This window comes from Arvicola amphibius, chromosome 2 (genome assembly GCF_903992535.2).
Source record: "Arvicola amphibius chromosome 2, mArvAmp1.2, whole genome shotgun sequence".
NCBI classification, from domain to species: Eukaryota; Metazoa; Chordata; class Mammalia; order Rodentia; family Cricetidae; genus Arvicola; species Arvicola amphibius.
The window spans coordinates 58,421,664-58,449,390 of NC_052048.2; the positions used below are offsets into that span (position 1 = coordinate 58,421,664).

The 27,727-nt window shown below is 51.8% G+C and overlaps 1 protein-coding gene across 2 annotated transcripts in view; it reads left to right on the plus strand.

Moving 5' to 3' along the window:
- Plxna1 (plexin A1) overlaps positions 1–5,274 on the plus strand; it is a 41,295-nt gene extending 36,021 nt beyond the window's left edge. For both annotated transcript variants that reach the window (XM_038319944.1, XM_038319945.1), the window contains exons 29-31: positions 386–598; positions 696–846; positions 2,084–5,274. In XM_038319944.1, coding sequence (XP_038175872.1) covers positions 386–598; positions 696–846; positions 2,084–2,179 — 460 coding nt within the window. In that variant the 3' untranslated portion in view covers positions 2,180–5,274. The remainder of the gene's footprint in view (positions 1–385; positions 599–695; positions 847–2,083) is intronic.
- The last annotated feature ends 22,453 nt before the right edge of the window (positions 5,275–27,727 follow it).

Sequence of the window (27,727 nt, forward strand, 5' to 3'; positions counted from 1 at the left end):
TGTGTGATAATTGGGTGCTTGGCCAAGGCTGTGTACGGTGTTGTGGGGCATAGAGAGTGGATATTAAGACGGATGTCCTCAGGCAGGGGCTGAGCACGGAAGCAGGGATATAAGCCAGTGTGCAGATGTCAGGAATGCCCCCTGCACGTAAGCTAGACATGTGGAATGATGCTCTGGGAGTTGCCAGGTTGTGGGCAGCTTGTCCTGTCTGGCCTGTGGGTTAAGGGTCTTCCCCTGCCCCACTTAGATATGTAGACATCCACTCATTATCTGGAGGACAGGGTCAGGCCTATGGGGTGGTTGGCCACGCTTCTACCTGCTGTACAGAAGGAAAATGGGGTACAGAGGGGTCCCTCTAAGCAGTCTTGGGCCTGCTTGTCCACAGCCTGCCCCTGCGCTTCTGGGTGAACGTGATCAAGAACCCACAGTTTGTGTTTGACATCCACAAGAACAGCATAACGGATGCCTGTCTCTCCGTGGTGGCACAGACGTTCATGGACTCCTGCTCCACGTCAGAGCACAAGCTGGGCAAAGACTCACCCTCCAACAAGTTGCTCTATGCTAAGGACATCCCCAACTACAAGAGCTGGGTCGAAAGGTGGGTGGCCAGCAGAGGTTGTGCGGGCTCAGGCCAGAGGTTGGTGGGTGGGTAGGCCCTGTAAGCCCACCATGTTGACCCTGCCACCTACTGTCAGGTACTATGCTGACATTGCCAAGATGCCCGCCATCAGTGATCAAGACATGAGCGCCTACCTGGCAGAGCAGTCCCGACTACATCTTAGCCAATTCAACAGCATGAGTGCCCTGCATGAGATCTATTCTTACATTGCCAAGTACAAGGATGAGGTGAGCCCCCACCCCCACCCCAACTCCTGGCTCCACCTGTATCTCAGAACTGACCCAATACTTGCTTTGGCTTCTGTACCTGACCACCTAGCTATTTCTGGGACTATAAGGAGAGCAGAGATTATGGATGCATATTATGTCTCTGGGGCAGGGTGGAGAGTTAAGGTGACAGTATCTTCCAAGGATGTTGTTACAGCTGTGGGTCTATAACAGAGTTTATTGGGCTAGGTAATATCTCTGGGGCTAGGCAGAAGCTGTCAGTGTTGTCGGACTTGGAGTGGGTCTCCTAGGAAGCTCCTTGTCCTTTACCAAGGAACAGGTCCCTGGCTCATCTTTGAGGTGACTCATCTCTACTCTGGGCTAGAGCATATGGGTGCAAATGGCCAGGGGCTGGGCATGTGTGGACAGTGCCAAGGCACTAAGACAGAGTGGACCTGGCTGGTTAAGATCGCTAGAGTCCACATGGCTGAACTAATAAGGCCCACCTGGGGACCGACAGGAAATGTAGACACGCCTGGGTGACCTGGGTGTGGAGGCTTTGGACTTGGCTGTGTTCCTGAGCTAGATGGATTGTTACAGGTCTAGAAGCAGGGAGGTCTGTTGGCTGGGCTGAGCCAGTGAGGTGGATAGCCTGGTAGCCTTTCTGGAAGTGGGTAGCCACAGAGACGGGTCTAAGGCCATGGGCCTATGGGCTCAGAAGGGCTCTAGGCACCAAACCAGGCATGGAAGGGTTCATAGGATGTAGTGACTGAGAGCATAGGATGGGACACCGAGCCTGGGCTCCCACATAGCCTGGGGTTTGGGAAGCCTGATGGCTATAGGTAGAGGTGTGATCCTCAAGAAGACAACCTAAGGCCATAAGAAATCCAGCAACAGGAGAGAGCAGTGACCATGCCACAACTGACGGCAAGGAGTAGGGCGCTGCTGTAGACACCCAGGAAGGCGGGGCGGGGTGGGGTGGGAGAGGCCGTAGTCAGGAGTCAGAGCCTGTTGGTATAGCGGATAAGGGTAGAAGTGATGGTCTTGGGGGCTCACCCTGGAACGCTGTAGGACTCAGGATCAGAAATGTTTTCACAGCTAGGAACTGATAGAGTCAGGTCTTGACTGGTCCCCAAATCCCCACTAGGCATAGCAATGTCATTTGTGTTACCCAGGCAGGCTTTCCTGAGAGCTTTCAGCCCATGTGTGCGGGTAGTCAGCCCTAACCCTGTCCCTGTCCCACCCTGGTCCTCCGCAGATTCTGGTAGCGCTGGAAAAAGATGAGCAGGCACGAAGGCAGCGGCTTCGGAGCAAACTGGAGCAGGTGGTGGACACGATGGCCCTGAGCAGCTGAGCCCTAGAAGTGACCACCCAGCAGGAGGCAGAGCAGGAGGGCAGCAAGGGGGATCCAGGAAACAGCCCTTGGCTCACCTATACAGAGTGCCAGGTGTGGGGGCTGCAGTTGGGTCCTGGCCCTCGCCTTCCTCTCCCTGCCGTGCAGGGTTGACTTTTATCGCTGTGGATGTGAGGGTCCTGCTGAGCCACCTCTGTGCCTAGGGCTTGCTGCCCTGGGGCAAGGATTGCAAAGCAGGGCTGGTTCTGCCCAAGGATATTTGCTGCTTGGCAAGAGCTGCTGGTGGCCTTCCTGGGAGAGAGGTGGCCTCTGAGGGGCCGAGATAGAAGGCCAGGCCCTCCGAAGGGAGGGCACCAGGACAAGGGACTGGACCAGTTTGCAGTTCCTGGCTTCTCCAGCTGCTACCAGCGGGCAGAGTCTGAGGGAGAGGTGAGATACCAAGGGCTGGGCAAAGAGAGCCACAGCCTGGGGCTGTCCCGCTAGCCTCTACTCCAGCACCCCGTGCTTGCCACCACCCTCAGATTCACCGCGTGCTCTGCGCGGGCCAAGGCTGGAGCGCCACATCCTTCTGTTGGGGAGAGGCTCTACTCCCCTCCTATGGAGGGGCTGCAGACCCCACTCCTGAGTGACATGCGGACAACGGCTAGGCAAACCCCTCTCTGTCCTCAGGGCTGTGCCTCTGGGAGCCTCCGGGCCTGGGGCTCCAGTCAGAGTGCATGTTCCCATTATTTATTCCCCGCTCCTGCTCCTGGCTCTGCCCACCGTGGAGCTCAGGAGGGTAGCAGACCGCTGTCCTACCACCCTCTCTCCTCCCTGCTCCTGACACTCCCCAGTGGCTTCCAGTCCGGCATCTCAGCAGTGTCCTGGCCCCCCGCAGTGGGACATCTGGGTACTGCTTTTTAAGGGAACAAGAAATCCTACTGCATTCTGCCCTAGGGGTAGGGCCGGGTACTTCTGCCATCCTGCTGGCCATGGACAGTGACCCAAGGGACCGGAGGTCAGCTGTGTCCACCTTTGCCCACAACGAGCAACAGAACACATTTTTAATGGACCCTGTACATATATATATATATGTATATGTATATATATATATGTGGCCCCAGCCCCAGTGGGGTGCTGTACAGTTACTTGAGGGAGGAGACACAGAAAGGCAATTCAGGAGGAACCCAGGTGGAAGAGAGCAAAGCCAAGGGTCCTGGAGCTGCCATCTGATGTGGCCTCTGCTTCCCACAGACGGAAGAAGCCCCTGCCCAAGCTACCGGGTGCCCAAACTTCGGGCACAGAGGCTGCGGACCTGCATGACTGTGCTAGCGTTTAGTCTGAGTTGATCTTTTCGAGCTGCAAGTGTTGAATACTAGAGGTGGTTAGACCCTTTTTTTAATGTTTTTTAAATTAATTAGTCATTGGAAAAGCAAGCAAGCGGCCTATCCTCTTTTCAAGTTCACTTTTTCGATGGTACTAAAGATAATAATGGATTTTAAGGGACAGCTAAATGTGGCCAGGCCCAGCCTCAGTGCTGGAGACAACGTACCCCATGTCCATGGGCTGCTAGCCTTGTACTCCCTCACATTCCAAGCTGGGGAGCCAGATGGGACAGGTTGGAGGTCAGTTTAGAGCTGCGCCTTTAGGTTGCTATGGGGCAGGTGCAAGGACTCAGGGAGCTCCTCCTCCAAGGTTGTCAAGGGGCCTGGGCACCCTAGGCCTTGAGCTCTGGTCAAGTGTCTCTGTGGCTCACTCTTTGGGCTGATACTGGGGTCAGAGCCAAGTCTAGCCAACTTGGATATAACGTTTCTCAGCAGCCCCTGTTGCCTGGGGTTTTTCCCTTGGATATAACCCTCTCTTCCTTCTGATGCCTCCGGGCTGTGCCTGGGTGGGAGTCTCAATTCCCCTAAAGTCTTCCCTGGATGTTGGCTTCAGATAGAAGCCCTAGTTCTTCCAGCTCTGCCTGGACCACGCACAGCTTCTAGGCTCAACGCCTTCACTGTCCAGCCCTACCACCCTGCCCAAGGCCCCCAGGCTCCCTTAAAATGGGCCAGCCTCACTCTACCCTACCAGGCCACCACGCCCATGTGGGTGTCATAGGTGGGTGGTGAGGTCACCTGGAGCAGCCTCCCCAGGGCATCTGTTCGCAAGCACTTTAGCGTATCTGTTTACATGCGAGCTGCCCTAGCTGGTCTCGCCAGGCATCTTCTCGGCACAGCCATCAGGGCCAGGCCTCACCTCCCTGGACTGGACTCTGCCACTCCTGGACTGGACTCTGACATCTACTGGCCTTGGTGTTCAAGAGCCACCCATCTCTGTGGCACCCTGCAAAGGGCTCCACTCCAGCTTAGATATAGCCTGGGTTTGGAGCCCACTGTGCACTGGGTGGTAGATGCTCAGAGCCAACCTCTGTAGTCCTAGGCCCAAGGAGGTGGCCAAGTACTACTCCAGCCAGCCTGGCCCTAACACTCTTGGCACTGCCGTCCTGCCGTGGGCTCTGTCCCCAAAAGCCCTAACCTCCTGCCTGGTTTTCCCCCTTTGAACCCAGACTCAGGAGTGCCTAGGCTGTTAAAAGCTGAGCCTAGGTGCCTGGCTTCCACATGCCTTGGGCTGGCCCTGTGCTCTCCTGCTGTCCCACCCTCTTATGGTTGGACAGCTGACGAGGGCAGCAGGGATTAGGGCCTTGATGTGTCCCCAAGAGGCACAGCATTGAGTTCCAGGCACAGGCCAGCACCCTCTGTTGGCACAGAGGGGCCCGACCGCCACCCCCTACTCCAGTTCCCCCAGTTTGGATCTGGTGGCTCACATCGGTGCTACACAAGCTAGAGTAGATATATTTAGAGAGAGAAAGCTATTTTTAAGGTGAAGCCCATGATTAGCTGTCCTTTAATGCCGCAGAACACTCCCTTTCCCCCCCCCCCCCGAAAAAAAAACAGTCATTTGGACGGTCTGAGTAGACCAGGCCTCGGCCATTGCTTCTCTGGAAGCGGCAGAGCCGACAAGCTCAGCCATCAGATGTGTAAATATACGGCTATTTCCTATTTTACGGTTCTTCAGATTTAGTACTTGTAAATAAACACACATTAAGGAGAGATTAAACATTTTTGCTAAAGCTTGTGGCTCTGGGTCTTATTCTAGCGAGGGAGGGACCTAAGAAGTACCACAGAAATAGGAGTTTGCCACATCCTCAGGGCAGTACCTCATAGGTGGTGGCAGGCACTCTGAAACGTCTGTGCTCCACACTGGGGCAATGCACCCAAAAAACCTAAGAGACCCATGTGCTACATCAGTTTCATCTATGCCTGAAAACATGAACAGCATGCCCTCACATATGAACCCAGGCAAGGACAGAGGGGGAACCTCCTGGTGTCCTGTGTGGCAGGACCATGGGGAATCCTCATTGGGACCAGATCCATCTATGAGGCTGGACTCCTGAGGCCCTGTTAACCTACAATGCAGATTCTGTCCCAGGGTTCAGGACAACCCAGAAGTGCATGCACGACCCAGAGCTGTGGCCTTGGGTTCCTGGGTTGCTTACTACAGAGTTGGGAGTATTTCCTTAGTGCCAGGGGTCTCTCTTTACCATGGCCTTGCACTAAGGAGCCTAGGGTGGGACAGCCCATGGGCAAACTCATTCAGTTTTATGGGGTTGAATGACTTGGCTCAGGTGCCCAGTCTTGCCCTTCTCACCAGGGAAGAATGCTGTGTGGAGTTGGGTGCAATAGCACTGAAGGAGGCAGCTCTCCATTGTTGGAGGTGCTCCACCCCTGTGGGAGGATCATGATACCTAGGACTCCAGTATGATGCCTGCTGTGCTGTTCACCCACTGCACAAGGCCAGGGAGCAGAGGTTCCATGGGCTCTGAAGCACGCCTGCCTGCTTCTCTCTCATTCCAGTCCTTTCTGGACTCCAGTGGCATTCCATAAATCACAATCAGTGCTCCTCCATTCCCAGCTGGTCTGTCCTGACAGCCTGCTCAGGTTTTTTTTTTTTTTTAAAGCGGAGGCCGGGGTGTCAATGTAATCACCATGAAATTGCATGGGAAACAGATTTAGCAAATGTGGTCCTGTTTGGGGTGTGACATGGCCCGTTTATGTCTCTTGAGCCCTCCCGACTTTCAGGCACAATCAGATCTGCCTCAATTACCCTCGTTAGGCTGCCAAGGTCTCCATCCCTGCCACCCAGGAGCGAGGTAACCTCTCAAAGCAGCAATCAGTGCCCCTGCACGGGGTGATCAAGCATGATTAGGGCAAGCAGGGTCTGATTGCCATGCATCTTATAGAAGGCAGGGCTGTCAAGGGGTCTGGGTGGCAGAGGCTCAAGGCCAGCCCTCAACTCTGGATCAAGAGGGTGTTTTGCTATATCTCTCCTGGGTCCCAGAGCAGCCACGGCTCCAGCAGAAGACAAAGCAGTGAGCTGGGCTGAAAACCAGGCCAGAGGCATGAGGAAAGCAGGAGTGACCAAGGCAGCAGGGCCGATGTGAAGACCTAGGAGAAGCCTGTATGAGTCAGGAGCAAAGACAGGCTGCCTGCAGAGGAATGGCGATGCCAGCCCTTGGGGAGCAGGAAGCTGACTTGGTTTACTCTTGGTGGCCACAGGACTGATCACTGGAGGCTGATGGGAGGCACCTGCAATAGTACAGCTACCTCCACTGGGGATGCTGTGTGGCTGACATCTCTGGCAGGTGGCTGCTTTGGTCTCTGATTATCCATGAAATGACAGGCCACACCTGGCTGGGCATCTGGGTCTCCCAAAGTGAGGTTCTCAGAGACAATGTCTTCTTCAAGCTATGCTGGACCCAAGCTACAATACAGGGCAGATCTGGTCATGGCCCAAACCCTGGAGATGGTTGTTTCTTCAGTGTGGCCCAGGCTGGTAGCAATCAGCCAGTGTTGCTGATGTTGGCGGAGACCAGGGACAAAGGTGGGGACAAAGGTGAGATACTGGCTCCGAGAGACCCAGGGTACCTAGGTGGGGCCTGTACTCATTTTTAGACTGTCCCGGGGCTTTGCAATGACAGTACCCAGGAGCTCCCAAACACTGGGAAGGTGGAGGGAAGCTTCCACTCGAGCAGGTAACTAAAGCTACCACCTGTCCCTAGGAGACTTGCCTGATGTTCATAATCTACCCCAAGGACATCCAGACATGTCTCTTAAAGATGCCCTTCTGTTTGTAACATGGTGGGGTAGGTGAGAGAGCTGGTTGACTTTTTACTAAAGTCCAAGAGTATCTGACCTCATTCTTGGCTGGACCCAGATGATTCTGTGGGGTCATAAGCACCTCCTCATGTCATCTCCTCTTGTCTTCTCCTTGTCTTCCTTTCCCTCCTGTCTTCCACATCTCCCCAAATCAGGCCCCTGGTGACTGCTGCATCGTAGGGAAGTGGCCCCTTTGGTCAGCAGGTGTCCAAGTGGAGATTTTATTAGACACCCTTAGGACAGCTGCATCTGTTTGAAGCAATCTGGCCTCAAGGAGATACTCTGATTGGCTGGGCATAGGCACATGCCCAAGAGAATGGTCAATGCACCTGAGCCTGAGTTTTGCTAATCATTCAGAATTGTGCCCATGCACAGGTCCTGGCTGGCACAATCCTAAGCCTTCCTTTTTTGGCATTGTGACATTACCTTCTGGAGAGAAAGGGGAGACTCCTAAGACTCGTGAAACTATAATATCCCTGAGGCCCCTTCCCAAGCTCAAATAAGCAGTGATAACGTCTGAGGAAGAGACTTGCCAGTGGAACTTCCTGAAAGTTGTGCAGGGAGCTCCAGGAATACAAATTCTGAGGGTGGTCGCTCCTGCCAGGTCAGGCTTTTCAGTGGTTCAGCTGTCGTGAGTCACCCATGCTCTTGCAGGTAACACCACTAAACTCGGCTCACTAAATGAGACGTGGGTGGAATTGTTTCTTCGGTCAGTCATGAGTGTCAAATCAAGATGATCAGTTGGTTCTCATATTTGGGTTCTTGTCCCACCCTGCCTCCAAGAATGGGGCGAGCAGACAGAGGGGGGAACAAGGGTGCTTAAAGAAGATTCTCGTAATAGGAAAGTGGGAACCCTGAGATCTTCAGTGACAGCAGGGTGCCAACCAAGAGAGGTTACAGGCCTCCCCTGTCCTTGGCAGGCTTGAAGACACTGCCTGGAGATTGTCAGCAAGCTTGCAGTTCCAGAGGGCTTTTGGTGCCCTCAGACATGAAAGCCTCTTACAGGACTGTCTCCTCTGAATCTCGAGGGCAGTCTTCCTTCTTTCTCCACAGAGGACCCAGAAGCCAGGAGCTGGGCTCTGGAGCCTTTTTGTCTTTTTCTTCAAAACATGCTGCAAGGAGACTCTGTCCAGAGCTTGGTTAACTCTTTTATATTGGACCAGGTGAACTCTGATTGGTTGAATGTGCTTGCTTGCAAATAAGATATAAAATGGGACCAATCAGGGAAAAGCTATCAAACAGAAAAGAGAAAGCCCACCAAAAGCTGAGGGATGTCTTATCACCTCTCCCCCCTCTCTTCATGTTTCAAAGGAATCTGGAAAGGTGGGAATCTCCCTGCATCTTTTCTCAGTTGGTACACTGCCAGCCGTTTGAGCTTGTTCAAGGATACTGGGGGCTTAGAACCAAATTGAAAGCCCAGAACTGTTTTTCCCTGGGGACTGCCCAACACAGCCTGCTGCATTCCAGGGTTCTTGTATGGGTTTGCACCAGCCAGAGTTTGTGCATGTGTGCATACCTGTGTGTATGGGTGTGTTTCATTCACCTACCTGAGCAGCTGAGAGGTAAGAAGGCATCTGACTGTCAGATGGTGGCAGCGGGGTCTCTTGTTTGTCCCTGGCCTGCTCCAATCAGCTGTGGCTCCTGACTGTCAAACAGCCCACCCAGCTCCTCACCATGGGGTTCACCATGGGGCTCTCCATTTCAGGAGGGACTCCTGGCTCTAGTACTATCTGTAGTCAAGAGATGTTTGTTCCTGTCTTTGGACTGAAACAGAAACTGGCTCTTCCTGTCCATGAACCATGGTTTCAGGATCAGTCTGCTAGCTTACCTGAAGCTTGGGTCTGACTGCCATTCTTAGTCAGAGCTGTCCCCAGTCAAGCTGTCTTTCATACTGCTTCTGTGACCCTGTGTGCTTCTCTTTCCTGATCCCCTCATTTTTGCTAGGCTGCCTACTGTGGTTCCATGTCATATGTACATGATAGAGGACTCAACATACCTGGTGTCCATACAAACTGAAGCCCACAAGTCCAGGCTGGGGCCCTGGAAGGCTCCGTGAAGAACTGAGACATTCCTCCCACTTTTTGCTCATTGGCCACAGCTGAAAGGACCACCAGAGGAAGGACACTATAGTGGTTTGAATAGGTATGGCCCCCATAGACTTGTGTGTTTGAATGCTTGGTCTACAGGGAGTGGCACTATTAGGGGGTATGGTCTTGAAGTAGGTGTGGTCTTGCTGGAGGAAGTAGGTCACTGTGGGGGCGGGCTTTGAAGTCTCATATGCTCAAGCTATACCCAGTATGGAACACAGCACACTTCCTATTGCCTGCTGATCAAGATACTGTAGACCTCTCAGCTCCTTCTCCAGCACCATGTCTGCCTGCATGCTGCCATGGCCCCTGCCATGATGATAATGGAATAAACCTCTGAAACTGGAAGCTAGCTCTGGTTAAATATTTTCCTTTATGAGAATTGTCATAATCATGGTGTCTCTCCACAGCAATAGAAACCGTAACATAAACAAATAATTTTAGTTCAAGAAAGAGCCATAAGCTGGTGAAGTCACTTGTTACCTAACATGATGACCTGAGTTCCATCCCTGGAACCCACACGTGCCCCCCAACCTGCTCATAAATAAATAAATAGTGAATTTAATATCATTTTAGAAGACCAATGACCCCTACTTCTCTAATAAGTAACTTAGATACACTCACATCCACTGATGTGGTGGGGAAGGTAGCCAAGCCTGGTGGGAATACCAAGCCATCCCCTTATTGCACTTTGGCTCTGGCCTCTATCACAGAGTAAAATGGATGGACTTGAGCCCCACTCAAGGTTAGTGTGGGTGGGAGTGGGGGCAAAGCTTATGTAAAAGTCAAACAGGCTCACTTTCTTTTTAAGTGGCCTAGTAATGGGTATGAGGGAAGAGCTTCTAACCCTTTAAGCTGCTTGGGTGCCATGGGCAGAGTTTATAGAGAGAGCTCAAGGGGCAGGGGCAGAGGTCAGGCAAAAGACCTTCTTCTCCTGATGAGACTGAGGAGAGGAGAGGAGGCTGCTGAGGGCTGAGGAACGAGTGACTGACAGTCAGGGCCATTCGGAGCTGAGGGACAGAGAAAAGCTGTGACCCTGCCGTGTAGAGAGCCGAGCCAAGGAAGCCCTGAGTGAATGTCTGTTGACATGGGCATAGCTATGCCAAGGACTCCAAAGCTCAGATCCGTGGGGTATCATCAGAGTCGTCACCCATGTGGACCAGGCCCCAGGGGAACACAAAGTTTTCCTCAGCAGCCCAAGTAGGGGTGTTTGTGAATGAATACCAGTGTGTGCAGACTAGCAACTGCAGCGCCCCCCCTCCAGGAGGTTTGCAGCCTGAGACTGTTCCTTACAGACACCTACAGAGACTAGCAGCCGCGCCCCCTCTCATACCTAATAAATATGATCAGGTAGCAGGATTCCACTTGATCTCAGCTTTACTGTATACGTGTCTGTGTGTCTATTCTTACCTCAATCCCTCACTGCTCCTAGTTGGGGTCCCAGGACCCAAGCTTCATGAAATATGGCACCCAAGAGAACAGTCTATGCTCACATCACTCATGGTGTGCAGTGCTCAGCCTGTCTAGCTGTACAAGGTGACATTTCCTCTGGAGCTGACAAGGGACCTAAACTCTCTTTCCTAGAGTCAGGAGACCCATGTGCCTTGCCATGACCTTAAGCCATCTGGGGAAGAAGAAAAGGAAGGTAGCAGACGTTCCTCCTGGGAACTGATCTGGAACCAACACATTTTCAGAACAGAGACCATTAAAAGGGCTTGTTTAGTATGGGACTGAGGCAGTTTTAAGTCTGAGGTTTGACCCTGCTTCCCTGTGGGACAACATCAGAGAAGTGACAGCTGATTAGGAAGCCACATTGGCAGACCCATCTGAGCAGGTTGTGTACACATTTAACCCAGGATGCCACAGGCTGGGGCAGTAGAAGGTACAGACCCAGGGTCCCAATCTTCCCTCCTCTGAGGGCCGGCTACATGTCCAGCAGACATGTGACATCTGGCAGACAGAAGTTGCTCCACGCTGTGGGGCTCACCAGGGTCACCCGCAGAGACAGTTTTCTTCCCTGGAAGAGAGGAGGCAGGTTTGATTTGATTTGCTTTGTAACCAGGGGCAGAGTCTGTGAAGAAAGAGTTGTAGGGCCCCTTTGGTCTGTCCAGCTGGGAAGCTGATTCTAAGGGCCGGGACCTAAGACATGAGGCATCTCCCATCTCCACTGCCCAGGTGTTGGACCAGCACCCATCTGCTTCTCACCCTCTGTCACCTCAGCCTGAGAAGTCAGATGACTCTACTGAAGCTGGTCTGCAGAGGGTGGCTGTCCCTCCTGAGAAGCAAATGACCATCTGTAGCCAGACATAACACCTCGGTCTCAGTGTCTGCTCAGAGCTGATATAGCCGACCTAGAGACCTCAGCATGCTCAGACAGACAGACACACACACACACACACACCCGACACACACATACACACCACACCACACAGCACTACACTACACCTGAGGCTGTTCCCTCAGGCCTCTGCCCACAAGTCAGGGGCCACTGGGACTCACTTGCAGACATCAACACAAAGCGTAAACCCATGGCTCTATCCCATGGTGGGCTAATCCTGGATTAGGAAGCTGCCAGCGCAGAGCCACTTGGTTCCAGCATGCTCTCTCAGCACGCTGCTAAAGGCCCATTAAATCTTGCAGGCAGAGACTCTCAACGCTCGGGCGGGTGGTCATGACTTTGGAGTTCCTGCCAACTTCCAAGCTCCCATTTCTCACAGTCACTGGTTCACAGCATCTCCCATAGAGAGGGGGTGGGCATTTCCCTCACTCGGTGCAGGATCTTCACTGACCCACCGGAGTTGAGGTGGGGGTGGCTGAGGACTGGTAAAAGTCTCCAATCCTTGGCCTTGCCACTGGGTTCTAGAAAGGACATCAGGGTTTCTTCTTTCTCCCTCCAGGTACATCAGTGTCACCTTCTTGGCGGCCACTGTATTCCAAATAGCCACGACATACTGCCATCTTCCCCCATCACCGCACACTGCTGTTGCTTTATCTTGCTGGCCTCTGGGGACAGGGACTAGTCTGTCTCCATCCCAGATGTCCCCTGCTCTAAGGGTGGTATCTGACACACAGTAGCCACTCGGTACATGCTTGTCAAGTAGATGCATGATGAATTACCACATGCTAGTCTCTTTGTGGACAGTGTCCCGTTTGTGACCAGGCAAATGCACGGAGCTATCACCATGTCCCTTAAGCCTGACCTTTGCAATGGGGCCCAGGATTTGCAGGCTACTACTACGATGGGCTGTGGTGTGTGTCAGATTTTGTCTCTGTGACCAAATATCTGAGGGAAAGTACTTCAGCGTTATTTTGGTTACAGTCTTGGAGATTTTGATCCAGTTGTTCCTGCTACGAGGCTGGGATGGAGCCAAGAATCATAGAGGGAGAGCATGGCAGAGCACAACTTCTCACCTCATAGGGCCAAGAGGCAAAGACAGGGAAAATGGAGAGGCCGGGCACAAAGGAGCCTCTGAATAGGCGTGACCCTAGCAACCATCCTCTTCCATCCAGGCCCCACCTTCTAATTCTATCACTTGTCAACACTACCATGGCATTAACGAGGTCATCGGTGGAGTCATCCAAGACTCAGCATGTACGTGCGTGTGTGCATGTGTGCGTGTGTGTGTGTGTGTGTGTGTGTGTGTGTTTTCCAATCCAAACCCTTCTTCGGTCCCAAAACAGAACTTTAGTGCTTTGGAGAAATGGCACACCTTTCACAAGACTGGCTTCTTCCCTACGAAACCAGCTGCCAGCCCTGCCCTGCTGATAGCTCTGGGTACAAACTCCAGGTGGTCCTCCCATGCAGAAATCACCATGGGCTTCAGGGGTTTGTTTCCCAAGCTGTATAAACGGCCAACTACAGAAGAGCTTTATCTTTCCGCCCCACCTTGTCCTGTACTGCTCTTCTCATGGAGACTCTGAGTCCCTCACACCCACCTCTGGTCACATTGACTTGACCTCTGAGGTGTGGCAGAGATGCTGCTTCAGTCTGTCTTGGATCATTAGGAGGCCCTAACCTGCTGGAGGACATGAGACCTTACAAGGAGACCTACCACCCAACCAGACATGGCCACCCAAGATATGCTGTCACCGGCTGTCCCTAAACATACATGGGAGAGTCAGAGAGCCAAAAGACCAGCCGGGTCCTGAGAGCACTCAGAGCTGTGAACTCTCCATCCAGGGTTGCAGGAGGCTTGCTAGGCCACTTCATGGCTGTCTGACTACAGGAAGTGAGGACTTGGGCTTTCTTGGCTTTGCTTTTTATTTTTGCTTAAATTCACTTTTATCTGGACAGTGTTATTTTTGCTGCCCCAGCAGTGCTTGTCAAACAACACCAGCTGAGCGTATGTAGGCAGAGGCCTCCTGAGGCAGGGGGATGCCACCATGCTGCCCCAGTTGTGGGAATCAGCCCAAGTGATCTCTAGGAGCCACACACCCTGGAATTGTAAGCTTCAGGGGCACTGCAGACCTAGGCATCTCCACTGTTCCTTCCAGGCTACATTGAAGGGGCTGCCTGCCTGCTTTTCTTCCTTCCTCCCCTTTTTTCTTCCTTTCTCTTTCCTCTCTCCCTTACTCATTCTTCTTTCTTTCTTTTTCTTTTTTTTGCTTATGTTTAGTTTGTCTCAAAGTAGCTAAGGTTTCTCTTTTCAGCATGAGTCTTCCAGGCTTAAGTGATGCTCAGGATCCCAAATGCTCCTAGCCCTGGCTTTCAAGCCATGACACTGGCAGACTGCCTGAAGGCCCCAGCCTGTCAGGGCACATGACATGTGCATCAGGGTCTAGGGACTAGGATGAACGCCTTTGCTCTGTGGACTACTGTTGTGCTAGAAAGGCCTGGAGTGTCCACATTCTTCCTGTGAGGCTGCTGATCTCAACTCTCTCCAGTGTATCTCACCAGTGTATCTGCCTAAGCGCCGCCTTCTTCCACCTATGCAGCCAGACCACCCTGACCTGCACAGAGTCAGCTCACTGAGACCCCCAGGCCTTCCTTCAGGAACTGCTTGCTGGGAGGCAGCTGAGCAAGGACAGCCGACCCTGGGAGCCCCTGGCTATGTGGTGTGACATTGGCTGTGGACCTGGAAGTGGCTTTTCCTGTCTTGTTCACATTTTCCCAGCCTCTTTGGAGAGCTGTGAGTGACTGTCAGTTTGCATGGCCCCTGTGACTTGCACTCAGCTCCTCTTTGACTTCCAGGTCCGGGCATCTGCTGCGCCCTGGAGTGATACGGAGACTCTGGCCAGCAGGATGGGATGCCTCCCATGTGCAATCGATGTCCGTACCCACAGCTGGGCAATCAATGCAGGGTTGGGAAGCAGGGATCTGTGACTACACATAGATAGAAAACAATGAGCCCCTACATATCCCCAGGGTAGCAGATTGGGTCCCTGCCTGTTGACTGGGCCCTCCCCACCCAAGGTGACCTTGTGCCTGTGACTTGCTTTTCCTGCCAGATGAGTCTCTAGAACCCAGCATACCATCCCAAACTGCCACTTCCCTCCATCTGCACCTCGGGTATTTGCACCCTACCTACATAGGGTTCCAGAAACATCCCAGAAGGGAAAAATGAGTGTTCCACCCTCAGGCTCTGCCCTGAAATACCCAATCTTTGCACATAGTACCTGTGGGCCCCTGCCCCACCCCACCCCTGCCTGCCCAGTGTATACTGAGCTCCCAGGGACCCACAACCAACTCATTATTTGGCTCAGTCATGCATGCTTATCTTAATTCTGGAAGAATCCTCCTGCTCCGCTGGGACCAGGTGTGCCCACACTTCAAGGCTAAAATGACATCATCGGCTGTGTCCGGCTTTGGAACACCCAGTGACTAATGGTGGGTGAGTCCTTGTCGTCAACTCAGCTGCGACCTGTCACTCTCCCAGACCCAGTTCTGTTATGAGGCCTTCAGGAAGGGTCCAAATCGTTTACTCGGTTCCCTCGTGTCATCTTTGGTATGTGACCCCTCAGGAGGTCGGTATGCTCAGCTGTGTTGGCTAAACACAGCCAGAGTCAGTCAGCTGCAGAGGTCAGAACTTCCAGTGGCCAGCAGAGCGAGCTCTGATTTAGACAGTACAGAGCTTGCAGAAGGGAGCGATGGGGACACCCCAGCCCCCTACCCTGGAGGTCTCCAGGTGTCATGTTATGTCACAGGCTGGCTACAGAGCTGGGCTATCATCCCTTCTGACATGTCCAGCTGGGCCTTACTCTAGTCACGCCCTCCTGTAGCCACTGTGGCTGCTGTCACCATTCTTGATTGTCTGGGTCACCAGGTCTCTCCTTGAAATCTAGTCCCTCACTCTGCTGTGGTTGATGCCCAGGACACTGGCACTGTTACTGCTGGTAGGTGATCCCCACAGGAGCCACCCAGGCATCCTAAGTACATAGCAGTTGCCTTCTCCAGGGCAGGGGCCCATGAGGAAGCCTGAGGAAGCCTCCAGTGCCCGCTGTGGTCTAGCCTTGAAAGTCACATGTGTCATAGCACAGGTTAGCTCCACCTAGCCTGGGAGGACCATCTGGGACCATTTTGATAGCAGAAATGCAAGCCTAAGCGTCAAGCTGCCACCTCAGAGGGCTGTTCATCTGCTCTCAGGAAGTGTGCTCACACACAGGAGGGCCTGAAGAACCGTCAGGGTTGTGTTGTTCTGTTAAGTTGGAAGTGGAGTCAAATTATCGCTAGCCCTTCTTAGTAACATCAGGGCTGTAATTTTCCTTTGAGGAGCCTGGCATCAGGACTGGCACAACCGCTCAGCAGGTGAAGCAGCTGCCAAGCTGGACTTCCGTTCCATCACTGGCCTTGTGTGACGTAAGGAGAGAACTGGCTTTTGCAAGCTGTCTGACCTATATACAGTCATGTGTACATACAATAGATGAAGAAACATACACAATTTCAAAAAATAAAGCTTCGGGGACTGAACAGATAGATGGCTCAGTGGTTAAGAGCACTGGCCACTCTTTCAAAGGACCAGGATTTGATTCCCAGTACCCACATGGTGGCACACACCTGTCTGTAACTCCAGTCCCGAGCCTGTTGCCCTCTTCTGACCTCTAAGGGCACTGCATACACATGGTACACAGATACATGCAAACAAACACCTATACACATAAAATGAGAGAGAGAGAGAGAGAGAGAGAGAGAGAGAGAGAGAGAGAGAGAGAGAGAGAGAGAGAGAGAGAGAGAGAGAACAGGAAGTAGGGAGACACTATGTATTCTCAAACCCCACCCCAGTGGCATATATCCTCCAGCAAGGCCACACCTCCTAAACCTTGCTAAACGTCACTGCCTACTGGGGACCAGTTGCTCAAATATTTGAGCCTATGGGGACATTTATCATTCAAGCCACACCTTCTTTTCTTACACTGTTTCCCCTTTGGATTGGCCCCGCATGGGGAGCTGGCTCTGCTTCACCATTACTCAAACACACTATATAATGCACACATTTAACTTTGTTCTTGCCCACATCCTTCCTGGATCCCGTGTGTCTTGGCTGACTGTGTTGTGGTCTTGGGTCTCCCTCAACATCCTAGGCAGGATGCTAACCTCATTCCTATGTTCTAGCCTCAGGGCCTGGGGTTCCCATGCCCGTACTTCCTGGATGGTGCCTGTGTGGGCCAGGCACATTTTCTAGGAGGCTTCTTGATGAGTGTGCATGGTGGCTGGGGGCAGCATTGGTGAGGCCTTGAGTGTCTCAAAGTATTTTATCTTACATTTCAGGATATTATTTTTCATTTATACAGCTGTTCTTAGATGGGTCTCAGACTCATTATAATCCTCCTGCCTCAGTCTCAGCCTTCTGTATTAGTTGCTTTGTTCCTTGCTGCAACCAAATATCTGACAAGAAGCAATTGAAGGAAAAACTGGTTTATTTTTTTCCCCCACAATCTAAGAGCACAGTTCATCAGGGTGGGGAAGATTTGGCCAGTGGAGCCTGAGGCTGCTCGCTCCCATCTGAATGAATGAGGAAACGGAGACAGGTTGAAGAACAAGACCTACCCCAAACAACTCACCCCCTCCAGTCAGGGCCTGGCCTCCTAAAGGTTTCACACCTCCTCACACAGCGCTATCTGCAAGGAACAGTGCGACCTGACACAACTTCCACAGCAAATGCTACACTACAAGCCATTGTAAGTACTCCGTATAGGAGCTCCTTTACATCTCATGTAACCAAATGCGATATAGTATAAGTGATCTTGAGGTGATTTGGAGTGTAAAGGGGATTTGCATGGGTTATATATATAAATATAAAATTATTTACTGCAAGGGACTTGAGCATTTAAGAATCTTTGTGTGAGCAACATGCAGGGGACAGTTTGGCTGGGTATATCATTCTAGCTGGGAGTTCGCATTTCTTCACTGTTTGGCACCATTACTCCATTGCCTTCTTCCTTAAGTCATACACTATGGTGGCCTAGTTTCATTTCTGTGCCTGTGCTAAAATACCCTGATTAAAAAAAAAAAAACAACTTAGAGGAAAATAGACTTCTCAGTGTCTCCCCACTCTCATACTCCCCTCATGTCATAGCCATTGGGAGCAAGCCATCAGACAGTTTTCCTTGCACAAAGACAATTATAGCATTCTGTGTGCTCATGTTTCCCTTGTGCTGCTCTGGTCATGCAGTCACGGGAGCCACAGGGATGTGCTCTTCTGGAAGGGAATCCCTGCTAGTGCAAGGAGAGCCAGGGGCGGGTGGCTCACTCATGAGCTGTCAGCACAGGAAGTGTGTCTCAGATCCCTCTCTTTTCCAAGTTTGGACTCATCGCACAGCACAGACTGGCCTCCAGCTCACAGAAATTCTCTTGCCTCAGCCTCTCCAATGCTGAGTAAATGGGGTTACAGGCACGAGCTACCAGCTCGGTTTGCATCCTATTCAAAGACAGGGTCATGGTCAGTCTGGCAAGCCCTGTCAGGAACCCAGCCAGATTCCCTTCTCCCTCACACAGCCATAGCTCCTGTCTAGCCCCCTTAGGGACAAGGGCTTCCTTGCCAGTGTGTTCCCTCCCGTCTCTGTCAAAGGAGCCCCCCACCCCCTTGCTCAGCTAGCTCCATCCAGCCCAGTCCTGCAGTATCCCTGCCCCTCCCGCCATCCCATCAGAAGGCAGCTGCAGCCACCACTCTCAAGGGGACACCGGCTGTGTCCTGAATGCTGATTGCTGCAGTTAGTGCTTACCAGGAACACCTTCCTATGCAGGCTCATCTACACCTGCCTTGTCCTTTGGCCAGCTGTGCAGTCTTTCCCAGCAAGCATGGATTAGAAGTATCACCTCCTGATTCTCTTGCAAAAGCTTACGTACTCTTTAGTGTTTGTTACTTGTGCCCTCTGCCCCAGATACCCATGGTTTTTGCTTTCTTCCCTCCCTTTGGTGTCCCTCAAGGCTCTCAATTACAAAAGACATTCCCTGACTACTTAAGAAAACTTTAAAATAATATTTTTTTTTTAAAAAATGTGAGTTCTTTGCCTCTGTGTACGTATGTGTACCACATGTGTGCCTGATGCCTGTGGAGGGTGTCAGATGCCCTGAGGTTACAGGTGGTTGTTAGCCTGCTGCTTAGTGGGTGATGAGGGCTGAACCCAGGTCCTCTACGAGAGCGGCTGGTACTCTTAACTGCAGAGCCGTCTCTCCAGCCCCAACTACTTGATTTAAGATGATAGCTCTCATGCTCCAGATAGTTCCATCTCCTTGTTCTGGTCCAACTCTGATGAGTCCTCCCTAACTTCCTTGAAATGTGCTATCTCATGTATCCGGTTTCTTGTTTTCTCTCTCCCACGGGTGACTGATACACCAGTGAGTGAAGGGTCATGGGGTTCAGGCAAGGATGGGCCCTAAGCGTCACTGGGTCACTGAGAGCCCTGAATGAGAAAGAAGTGAGGATGCTCCAGCCAAGCTGGTCTCCTGATAAAATTCATGTTCCCTCCTGTGGCCGTAGCATTCCAGGGCCTAGGAGGTTCCCACTCCTTCACTCTCCTGCTCAAACACCATCTATCCCCACAACAGATGGAACCTGACATTCCAATGGGGTCATGTGACTTTGTCGGGGTCCCACAGCAGGGCATAGCCTGGCACCCAATAAGGCCTGGACAGAAGAATCCATGTGAACTCCGAGCCCAGCACCCACTGACCTATATATTTCCTCCTTCCAACCTTGAGCAGACGCTGAGTTCTCTGGCCTCTCTTTCTGAAGGTTGTTGCTTGGCAACAGTTGCTAGGCAAATTTGCAATGAGTAAAGAGTCAAGGCTCTCTCATAGAGGCCCTCAGGAATACCAAGGTATAGCAGGCTATCGTGACCTGCCTTTGAAAGGGCCCAGGGCACTCTGTGCCTGTGGGACTCACATACGCTCAGGCTCCACCTGCAGCCAGGGTGGTGAAGGGCAGCTGCAGGGGATTCCCCGGCTGGTACGTCCTGAGCTTCCCAGTCCATAGAGACTCATCAGGGTGCCTCCTCCTTGCCACCGAGACCATGAGGACATTTGGTACTGGCCCTCCAAGAAGCCAAATCCTATCAACAACCCATGGGCTGGTGGGGAACTGGGAAGCCAGGCTTGGCTAAGAGTGCAGCCCAGCTGGCAGACACACAGGGGAGCCAGCTCATAGCGATGACTCTTGGCTGTGAAGACACCACCAGGTCTTCAGACGTGATGTCACTGAGTGAAGGGTACTTGCCATACAGCTAGGATCTAAGAGGTGAACCTCTGGGTATGTTTGTGAGGGCAGTTTCTAGCTTGAATTAAGTGATGGGGGAAGACCCCCCAAATGCAGGTAGCACCATTCCACAGGCAGAGGTTCTGGACTCATTAGGAAGGAGAAAGCTAGCTGAGCCCCAGCATTCATTTCTCTCTGCTTCTTGACTGCAGAAGCAATGTGACCAGCCACCTCATGCTCCTGCTGTGACTTCCCAGACATGACAGACTGTCCCCATAACTGTGAGCCGAATTAAACCCTTCCTCCCTTAAGTTGCTTTAGTCAGATGTTTGACCACGGCAAGGAGAAAAATAATTAATAGAATAGCATAGTAAACAAACACAGGTTAGTGCAGGATGAGGGTGGGGGTGGTGCTGAGGTTGGATGCTGGACTAAGAAGAGTGAAGGGACCAGAGGGAATAGCCACCACCCTGACCTGTGTCTATGACACTGTGGGCGGATGCAAGACAGAGAGAGGTCCTTTGGAACTCTGGTGCTGCTCTGTGCTCTGGGGCCAGCCATGCTCCTACTGGGTCCATGTGTCTATATCAGAGGTCCTCTGCAGCCTCAACAGGCCCTCAGCTGCAAGGTGTTGAGTGTCACCTGTATGGCCTGTGCCAGATCTGGAGAAATACATACACCTCTGCATAGACCCATAAACACCCACGCATACATACCCATACATTCCTCCACATGCACCCCCACATCTCTGCATACACCCTCACAATATCCCCACATATACATACTCTCATACATCTCTCCACACTCTCACACACCCCACATACACACCTTTTCCATATAAACCCTCCATACACATTCACACACTCACCTCTGCATATACCCCACCTACCTCCACATATATACACTCATATATACTTCCATATACACCCTCACACAAATACGAATTTCTACAGACATAGCCCCATACGTACCCCAGTGCTAGATGGTTTTATGTCAACTTGACACAAGCTAAGGTCATCTGAGAGGAGGGAACCTCAGTTAAGAAAATGCCTGCAAAGCCGGGTGGTGGTGGCGCACGCCTTTAATCCCAGCACTCGGGAGGCAGAGGCAGGAGGATCTCTGAGTTCGAGGCCAGCCTGGTCTACAAGAGCTAGTTCCAGGACAGGCTCTAGAAACTACAGGGAAACCCTGTCTCGAAAAAACAAACAAACAAAAAAAAAGCAAAAAAAAAAAACCAACAACAACAAAAAAAGAAAATGCCTGCATAAGATCAGGCTGCAGCCAAGCCTGTAGGACATTTTCTTAGTAATTGATAGAGAAGGGCCCAATCAATTGTGGGGCAGTCCTGGGTTCTTTAAGAAATCAGGTTGAGCAAGCCATGATGAGCAAGCAGCAAGCAGCACCCTCCATAGCCTCTGCATCAGCTCCTGCCTTGGGGTTCCTGACTGAGTTCCTGTCCTGACTTCCTTCAGTGATTAACAGTGATAAGGAAGAGGAAACCAAATTAACCCTTTCCTCCCCAGCTTGCTTTTTGATCCTGGTGTTTCATCACAGCAACAGTAGCCCTAACTAAGACGCCCTAAGACATCCTAACTAAGACACCCTAACTAACCTAACTAAGACACCCTAACTAAGACACCCTAACTAAGACACCCCACATGCACATATTCACATACATACCTCACATATACATCTATCTATACACACCTCCACACACCCACATACACACCTCTGTATATACCTTCCCTATACACACACACACACACACACACACACTTCTACATACACCCTCATACAAGCACACCCTCCTCCAGACACACCTCCACACACACACACCTTTACATCCATACCTGGAACCAATTTCTTCTTAAGAAAAAACATAAAACAAAAAGGAAGGGAACAGAAAGAGATCACGCCATGCCATCAGTTACTGTGCTCTGTGATGACGTCTGACAGAGCATCTGAGGGGACGAAAGGTTTTCTTGGACCCACAGTTGTTGGCGGTACAGTCCACGTGGCAGGAAAAGTGAGCAGGAGTGGCTGTTCTGGATGTTGGAGGGTGTGGCAGAGGCTGTTTACACAAAGGGCCAGGAAACAGGGAGGACAGAATCAGAGGTGTGGCTATAACCACCCCATGACTCACTTCCTCCACCCCCTCAAGACTCTTTCACCCCCAGCCCCCCAAGCAGCTCCCCAGCTGGGGAACAATTGTTGGGCATATAAACTTCTGGGAGGCTCTTCAGAGGTGAACCACAACTATACAAACACTATCGTGCAGGTGGCCTGGAAGCTCTGCTCATGTCTTCACATCACCGTGGATGACTGACTTCATCTGGGCCTGGGGGTTGTTCTTCACCGACAGTATGATGCTAGAGGTGGAATCGGGTCCCTTTACTTCTATTTTATTTTCCCAAGTACTTTGAAAGTGGAGCTCAGGGCTGTTTCATTTGGAGTGAAATTTGCTCTGAGGTTTTGAAGGACAACCTATGAGGAAGCCAGAGGCTGTACAGCGATGGGTAGGGAGTCCTCTGGGACTCCTGACACCTTCTGCAGTGTTAGAGGTTTGGTGAACCAATCTCCTGTCCTTGGTGACCTCTGAAACTGTAGGAGAGCCTGGGCCTTGGGCCAAGGACAGCACCTGCGTGTGCACTGTGATATGGTGATTTTGGGGTCCCATGAACCATGCCCCAGGCAGGGTTAGAGGATAACAGTTCCAGAGAAGTTCCCTGAGTACGGCCTAAAGCTGCAGGCACTGTCTACCTGGCCCGGGCATCCAGCGCCACCATCAACCTTCAGCTTCCCTTGATCCTCCCACTGTGCAAAGCAGCCACAGGTGGATCCAGGTGAGAAAGATGCCACGAAGGGGAATCATGAAGGGCCCTGAAGAGATGGAAGTTAAGAACTTGGCAAGACCTAGGAACGGACATTGCCGTGTTTGACATGGATTTAGAAAGAAGAGATTCAAGATTTAAGAAAGGGGGGAGCTTTCGCATGTAGAAGGTGGGAAGGATAGGAAGGTAGAGCTGAAGATGGAGCGATGGAAGGGATGCAGCCTACAGCTGCCCCCGGGGGTAAGGCTGCAAGGGACCGAGGACTAAGGTTGAAACTGCTTAAGGAGATGAAACTGGAGACTGAAAAGGAGGAATGAGGGCTGAGATGCTAGGGGTAAAATTGAGTTTGCAAACTGGAGAGGAAACACAAGCACCGCACTTTCAGCTGGCCCCTCCTTCTAAAGAACACAGCCGCAGCCCAGCCTGATTCGGGCTAAGCCGCCAAGGGAAGGAAAGCAGACCAACGGTCAACTGCAGTGAGACTACAGAGATCGATGGGGTACCAATCAATAAGACAACGCAGAGGCAATGAGCCAGAAAGCCACAGGGCTCGAGTTCTTCCTTCCTGTGAATGGGGGGAGCTTCCTGAAATAATCAGACCCTTCTGGGCAGCTGGACCCTATGACCTGTATCCTCTACCACAATGGGCTCCTGGAACTGGCTGGCTGTGAGTCTGCTGATGGGCCAGTGTCCACTGCCCAGCATGACTGCAAGTAATTTGAATCCCCTTGGACCTTAGAGACCTCGACTGGGGTGAAGTCAGATGCTTGACTACACCCGAGCAAAGAATTTGGGGATAAGCCAGAGTGAAGCGAGTCAGTGAGTTTGTTAAGCAGGGAGAAGAGATGATGAGAGGACACACTTCAGACTGCAGAGCCGTGTTTAGAGGGCGCAGAGGAGGACAGTCCACAGTCTGCAAGGCTGGAAGGCACACTTAGGTGTATTTAAAATGGTTTCATTTGATCCTGGGGTTTTCTAAGTCATTCGCTCAAAGGATGTGATTTACAAGAAGGCTTTAAAGATTAACCAAGTTTAAGACTGAGCGTAGAAACACAAACTGGTTCATTTATTCCTCTTTCCTTAAAGGGTGAAATTCTCGGAGGGCTGTGTGCTTTGCTTTAGGTGTGGGGACAAGAGAATGCTTGGAGTCAAACTCCAGGTGACAAACTTTCTGTCCCCAGGTAAGCAGAACCTATTTTTTACCTCCTTGCTTGGGTTATCTCAAAGGAAAGCAGGCATTATCCCTATAGACAATTTGATTTTCTTGGTTATGTTGAAGTTTCTTGATGCTCAGTCATCAGGATGGCAACTGGGTCCCAGGGTGAAGAGCTTCCTCCCTTCCTCGTGCCCCTTAATTTCCTGCCTTTTTGTCTTGAGTTAGCCTCTGAAATTCAGAATCTTAGGTTAGGATTTGGATGGGCCCAGCAGGTGGTGGCTAGAAGCTGTCCCTCTCCTATGCTGTTCAGTGCAGGGCATGGGCAGGAGAGGCCTTGCCCTGTCTAGGACAGAGACAGCCAGGGGGTGCAGGGCCTGGTCAGCTTCTCTGCTTTGGCTTGTCCCGGCTACTGGGCTCAAACATTCACAAATGGAAAGTGTCCAGGTAGCACCCTTTTCTGTGCTGACTACCCCCTCCACCTTGGCTCCCCCCTCCACACTGACTCCCCCCTCCACACTGACTCCCCCTCTCCACACTGACTCCCCCTCTCGACATTGACTCCCCCCTCCACAATGACTCCCCACCTCCACACTGACTCCCCACCTCCACACTGACTCCCTGCCTCCCTGCTCTTGAAAGATGCATAGCATCTGAAAATTTCATCAAAACCCTGGCCTCTGGTAACAGGCATGAGGAGCCCGGGGGTCCAGGCATCCTGCTGTTTGTTGCTCAGGTCCAGGCACTGTCTGGAATGTTGCAGGCATGAGCTGGGGTAGGGAGCTGGAGACACTGCTAGTGTGCATGCTGCTGGGAGGGGCAGAGAATATGTAGCACCAGCTTCCTGGGTGGACAGGCAATGCAGATGGTAACGTGGGTACTGGATGCAGTAGGCAGAGGGGACAGCACATTTAGGGTCCCAGGCCTGTGACTGCCATACTCCAAATCACAGGTTCACTCCCCAGCCTGAAGCTTTGGGGTTATTTAAGAGCCTAATTATGACTTAGATGGCTCTGGGATAGGTGGTCTGTGGGGGACATGTGCCCCTACTGTGAGGAGAGAGATGCCATTCCTTTGTCTGAGCTGATCTCAGCTAGTCCTCATGTGTGCCTGCTGTGGGCAGGTAGCATTGCTTTAGGTTTCACCAACAGAAAGAGCCGGTTCAGTCCGATGGGAAAACCATCCAGAGAAGCAGAAAGAGGTGACCTTCTTTGGGCAGGCTGTTCTATGACCAGAGCACAGGATCCTGTAAACATATATGTGGATGTGTGTACATGTGTGTGTGTGCAAGTGAGTTTATGTGTGTTAGCATGATATATTTGTGTGTGAATGTATGTGTTCATATGTATGTGTGTGTGTGTGTACGTGTGCGTGTGTGTGTATGTGTAGAAAGCAGTGTAGTGTTAGTACAGTGTCCTGTGCCCTCTGGATTGCTCAGTCACCTCCTCACACAGGTCTGGAGTGAAGGATACCTGGGGAAAGGCCAACAGCAGGACAATTGACTAGGGTAGGTGCAGGGTGGCAGAGCCACCAGGGCTGTGGTCAGGGGCTGGGCTTGGAAAGTTTACTGCTGAGGCTGGGCACTGATAAACATGTCGAGTCCGTGGAGGCCAAAGGAAGGACATGGCACAGCTATGTGGAGAGGCTGGGCACTGATAAACATGTCGAGTCCGTGGAGGCCAAAGGAAGGACATGGCACAGCTATGTGGAGAGGTGAAACCATGGAGGTGGGATGATCAAAAAGCTGGACTGTGGGTCAGCTCTCTCCAAACACAGCGGTCCAAGCCTTCCTTTAAAAGACTAGCCACCTGGACAGATATGTGGTTGAGCTGGGCTGTGCTGAGCTGGACTGGGATGTGCTAGACCTTCTGCAGCTTGGGACCAGGCTTTCTGTGTCAAGAGGCTGTGTGTGAGGAAAGGCCAGCTTGAAGGAAGAATCCTGGGTAGGCAGAACCTCCAGGGACCTTGTGGGTGCAGGCGAGGGAGATTGCCCCAGAAGAACATGAGGCCACAGGATACATGTGTAGGGCCAATGGAGTCAAATTGGCTACCTCCAATTCCCAGTCAGTAGATTTCAGGAGCGGCTATTGCCCTGGCGGGCACAGAGGGTCAGAAGGAAGTGGCTGTAGATAGAGGGGTGGTACTTGGAGCTATTAGAGAACTCAGGAAGGGTCCAGGAGTCTCTCTGACCGGGGTTTGAAGGGCAAATGGGTTTGGCATGTGATCCGTAGGCTGGATTAGGGCTGAGGCCAAGGGCAGCCTGCTATACTAAGGAGGCAGAGGCTTCTGTGGGTGCTCCCGAGCCAGCAGCATCATGTAGGCTGCTCTTACTTGAGCAGCCCAGGGATTAAACTGACTTTGTTGGGATTACAGTTGCCAATCAAGTTCAAGTACATTTTTAAGAGCTTAATTTGCGGCCCTAGGTTTCAAATAAAATCATCAAGTCCAGTCGATTAAACTCATTAAGGCGGGCAGCCTGGCTGGCGTTTATGCCGCCATCAGATTCGGAGAATTAATTAGTGGCTGTTATCCTTTGTCGGGATTAGTGGTGCTGGCCTCAAGGCCCAGGGTGTCTGTAGAAGGCAAGCTGTAATCTCTTCAGTGGGCCGCCACAGATCGGTGGTTGTGGGGCAGGAAGACCGTGTGATGTCCTGATTCTACAGATGGGAGTAAGGCCTTGGGAATGCGGATGTGTGAAGGCTTTGCCAGCAGGTTGGGCTGACTTGAGGGCAATGAGGTCACAGGCCCTGAACCCCCCAGCCCTGACCTTCCCCAGTGCCCCACGAGGGGAGGGAGTCTGTGTGCTCCTTTTTCTCTTAGATTGCGTGGCACCTCCCTGGTAGGTGGGGTCCAGGGCTCCAGTTTGGGTGGTATACTTGCTGCCGTGTGCCTCTGGTGCCACCAAACCGGCTCTTGTTCCCCATCCTCAGCATGGTGCCAGAATTAACTTTTGAACTCTGGAAGTGATGTCACAGCAGAGTTTTCACATTGAAGCAGTGTGCCAAGGCCTGTGCACTGTCTCATAGAGAACAGATGGAGGACAGACTTTGGCCCTGTCACTCCTATGCAGAAGAGCACATGAGACAGGACATTTGACGAGCTCTGTCTACGACTTGTCCCTAGTTCTCCTGTCCAAGGAATCCCCTTCCCCCCTTGCTGGTTCCTTTCCAGCCACCTACCTTCTTTCAGCCCTTCAGCAGGTCAAATACATCTGCCTCAGGGCCTTTGCATCTGCGGCTTCATCTGGCCCCAGGTGCCAGGCTCTTTCTACTCCTGGAGGGCTCAGTGCCAATATTATATCTTCAGAGAGGCCTGCTTCCTCAATCCAAGATGTTCTAAAAAAGGACCATAGATTGGAAAGACCACATAAGCTTTGTAGGTAATTTAAAAACTTACAACAGTTCCGTTAATGAGAAATTAAATTTAGTTAATATTCTAGTTTCCTCTCTGTTATGATAAAACACTCTGACCAAAAAGCAACTTGAAAAGGAAAGGATCTGGCTTGCACTTCTAGGTCACAGTCTGACCTTTGCAACTGAAGGAAGTCAGGGCAGGAATTCAAGGCAGAAACCTGGAGGGAGAAGCCATGGAGGAGCATTACCTGCTGGCTTGTTTACAGTCTCCTGCTCAGCTAGGTTTCTTATATTGCCCAGGACCTGCCTAAGA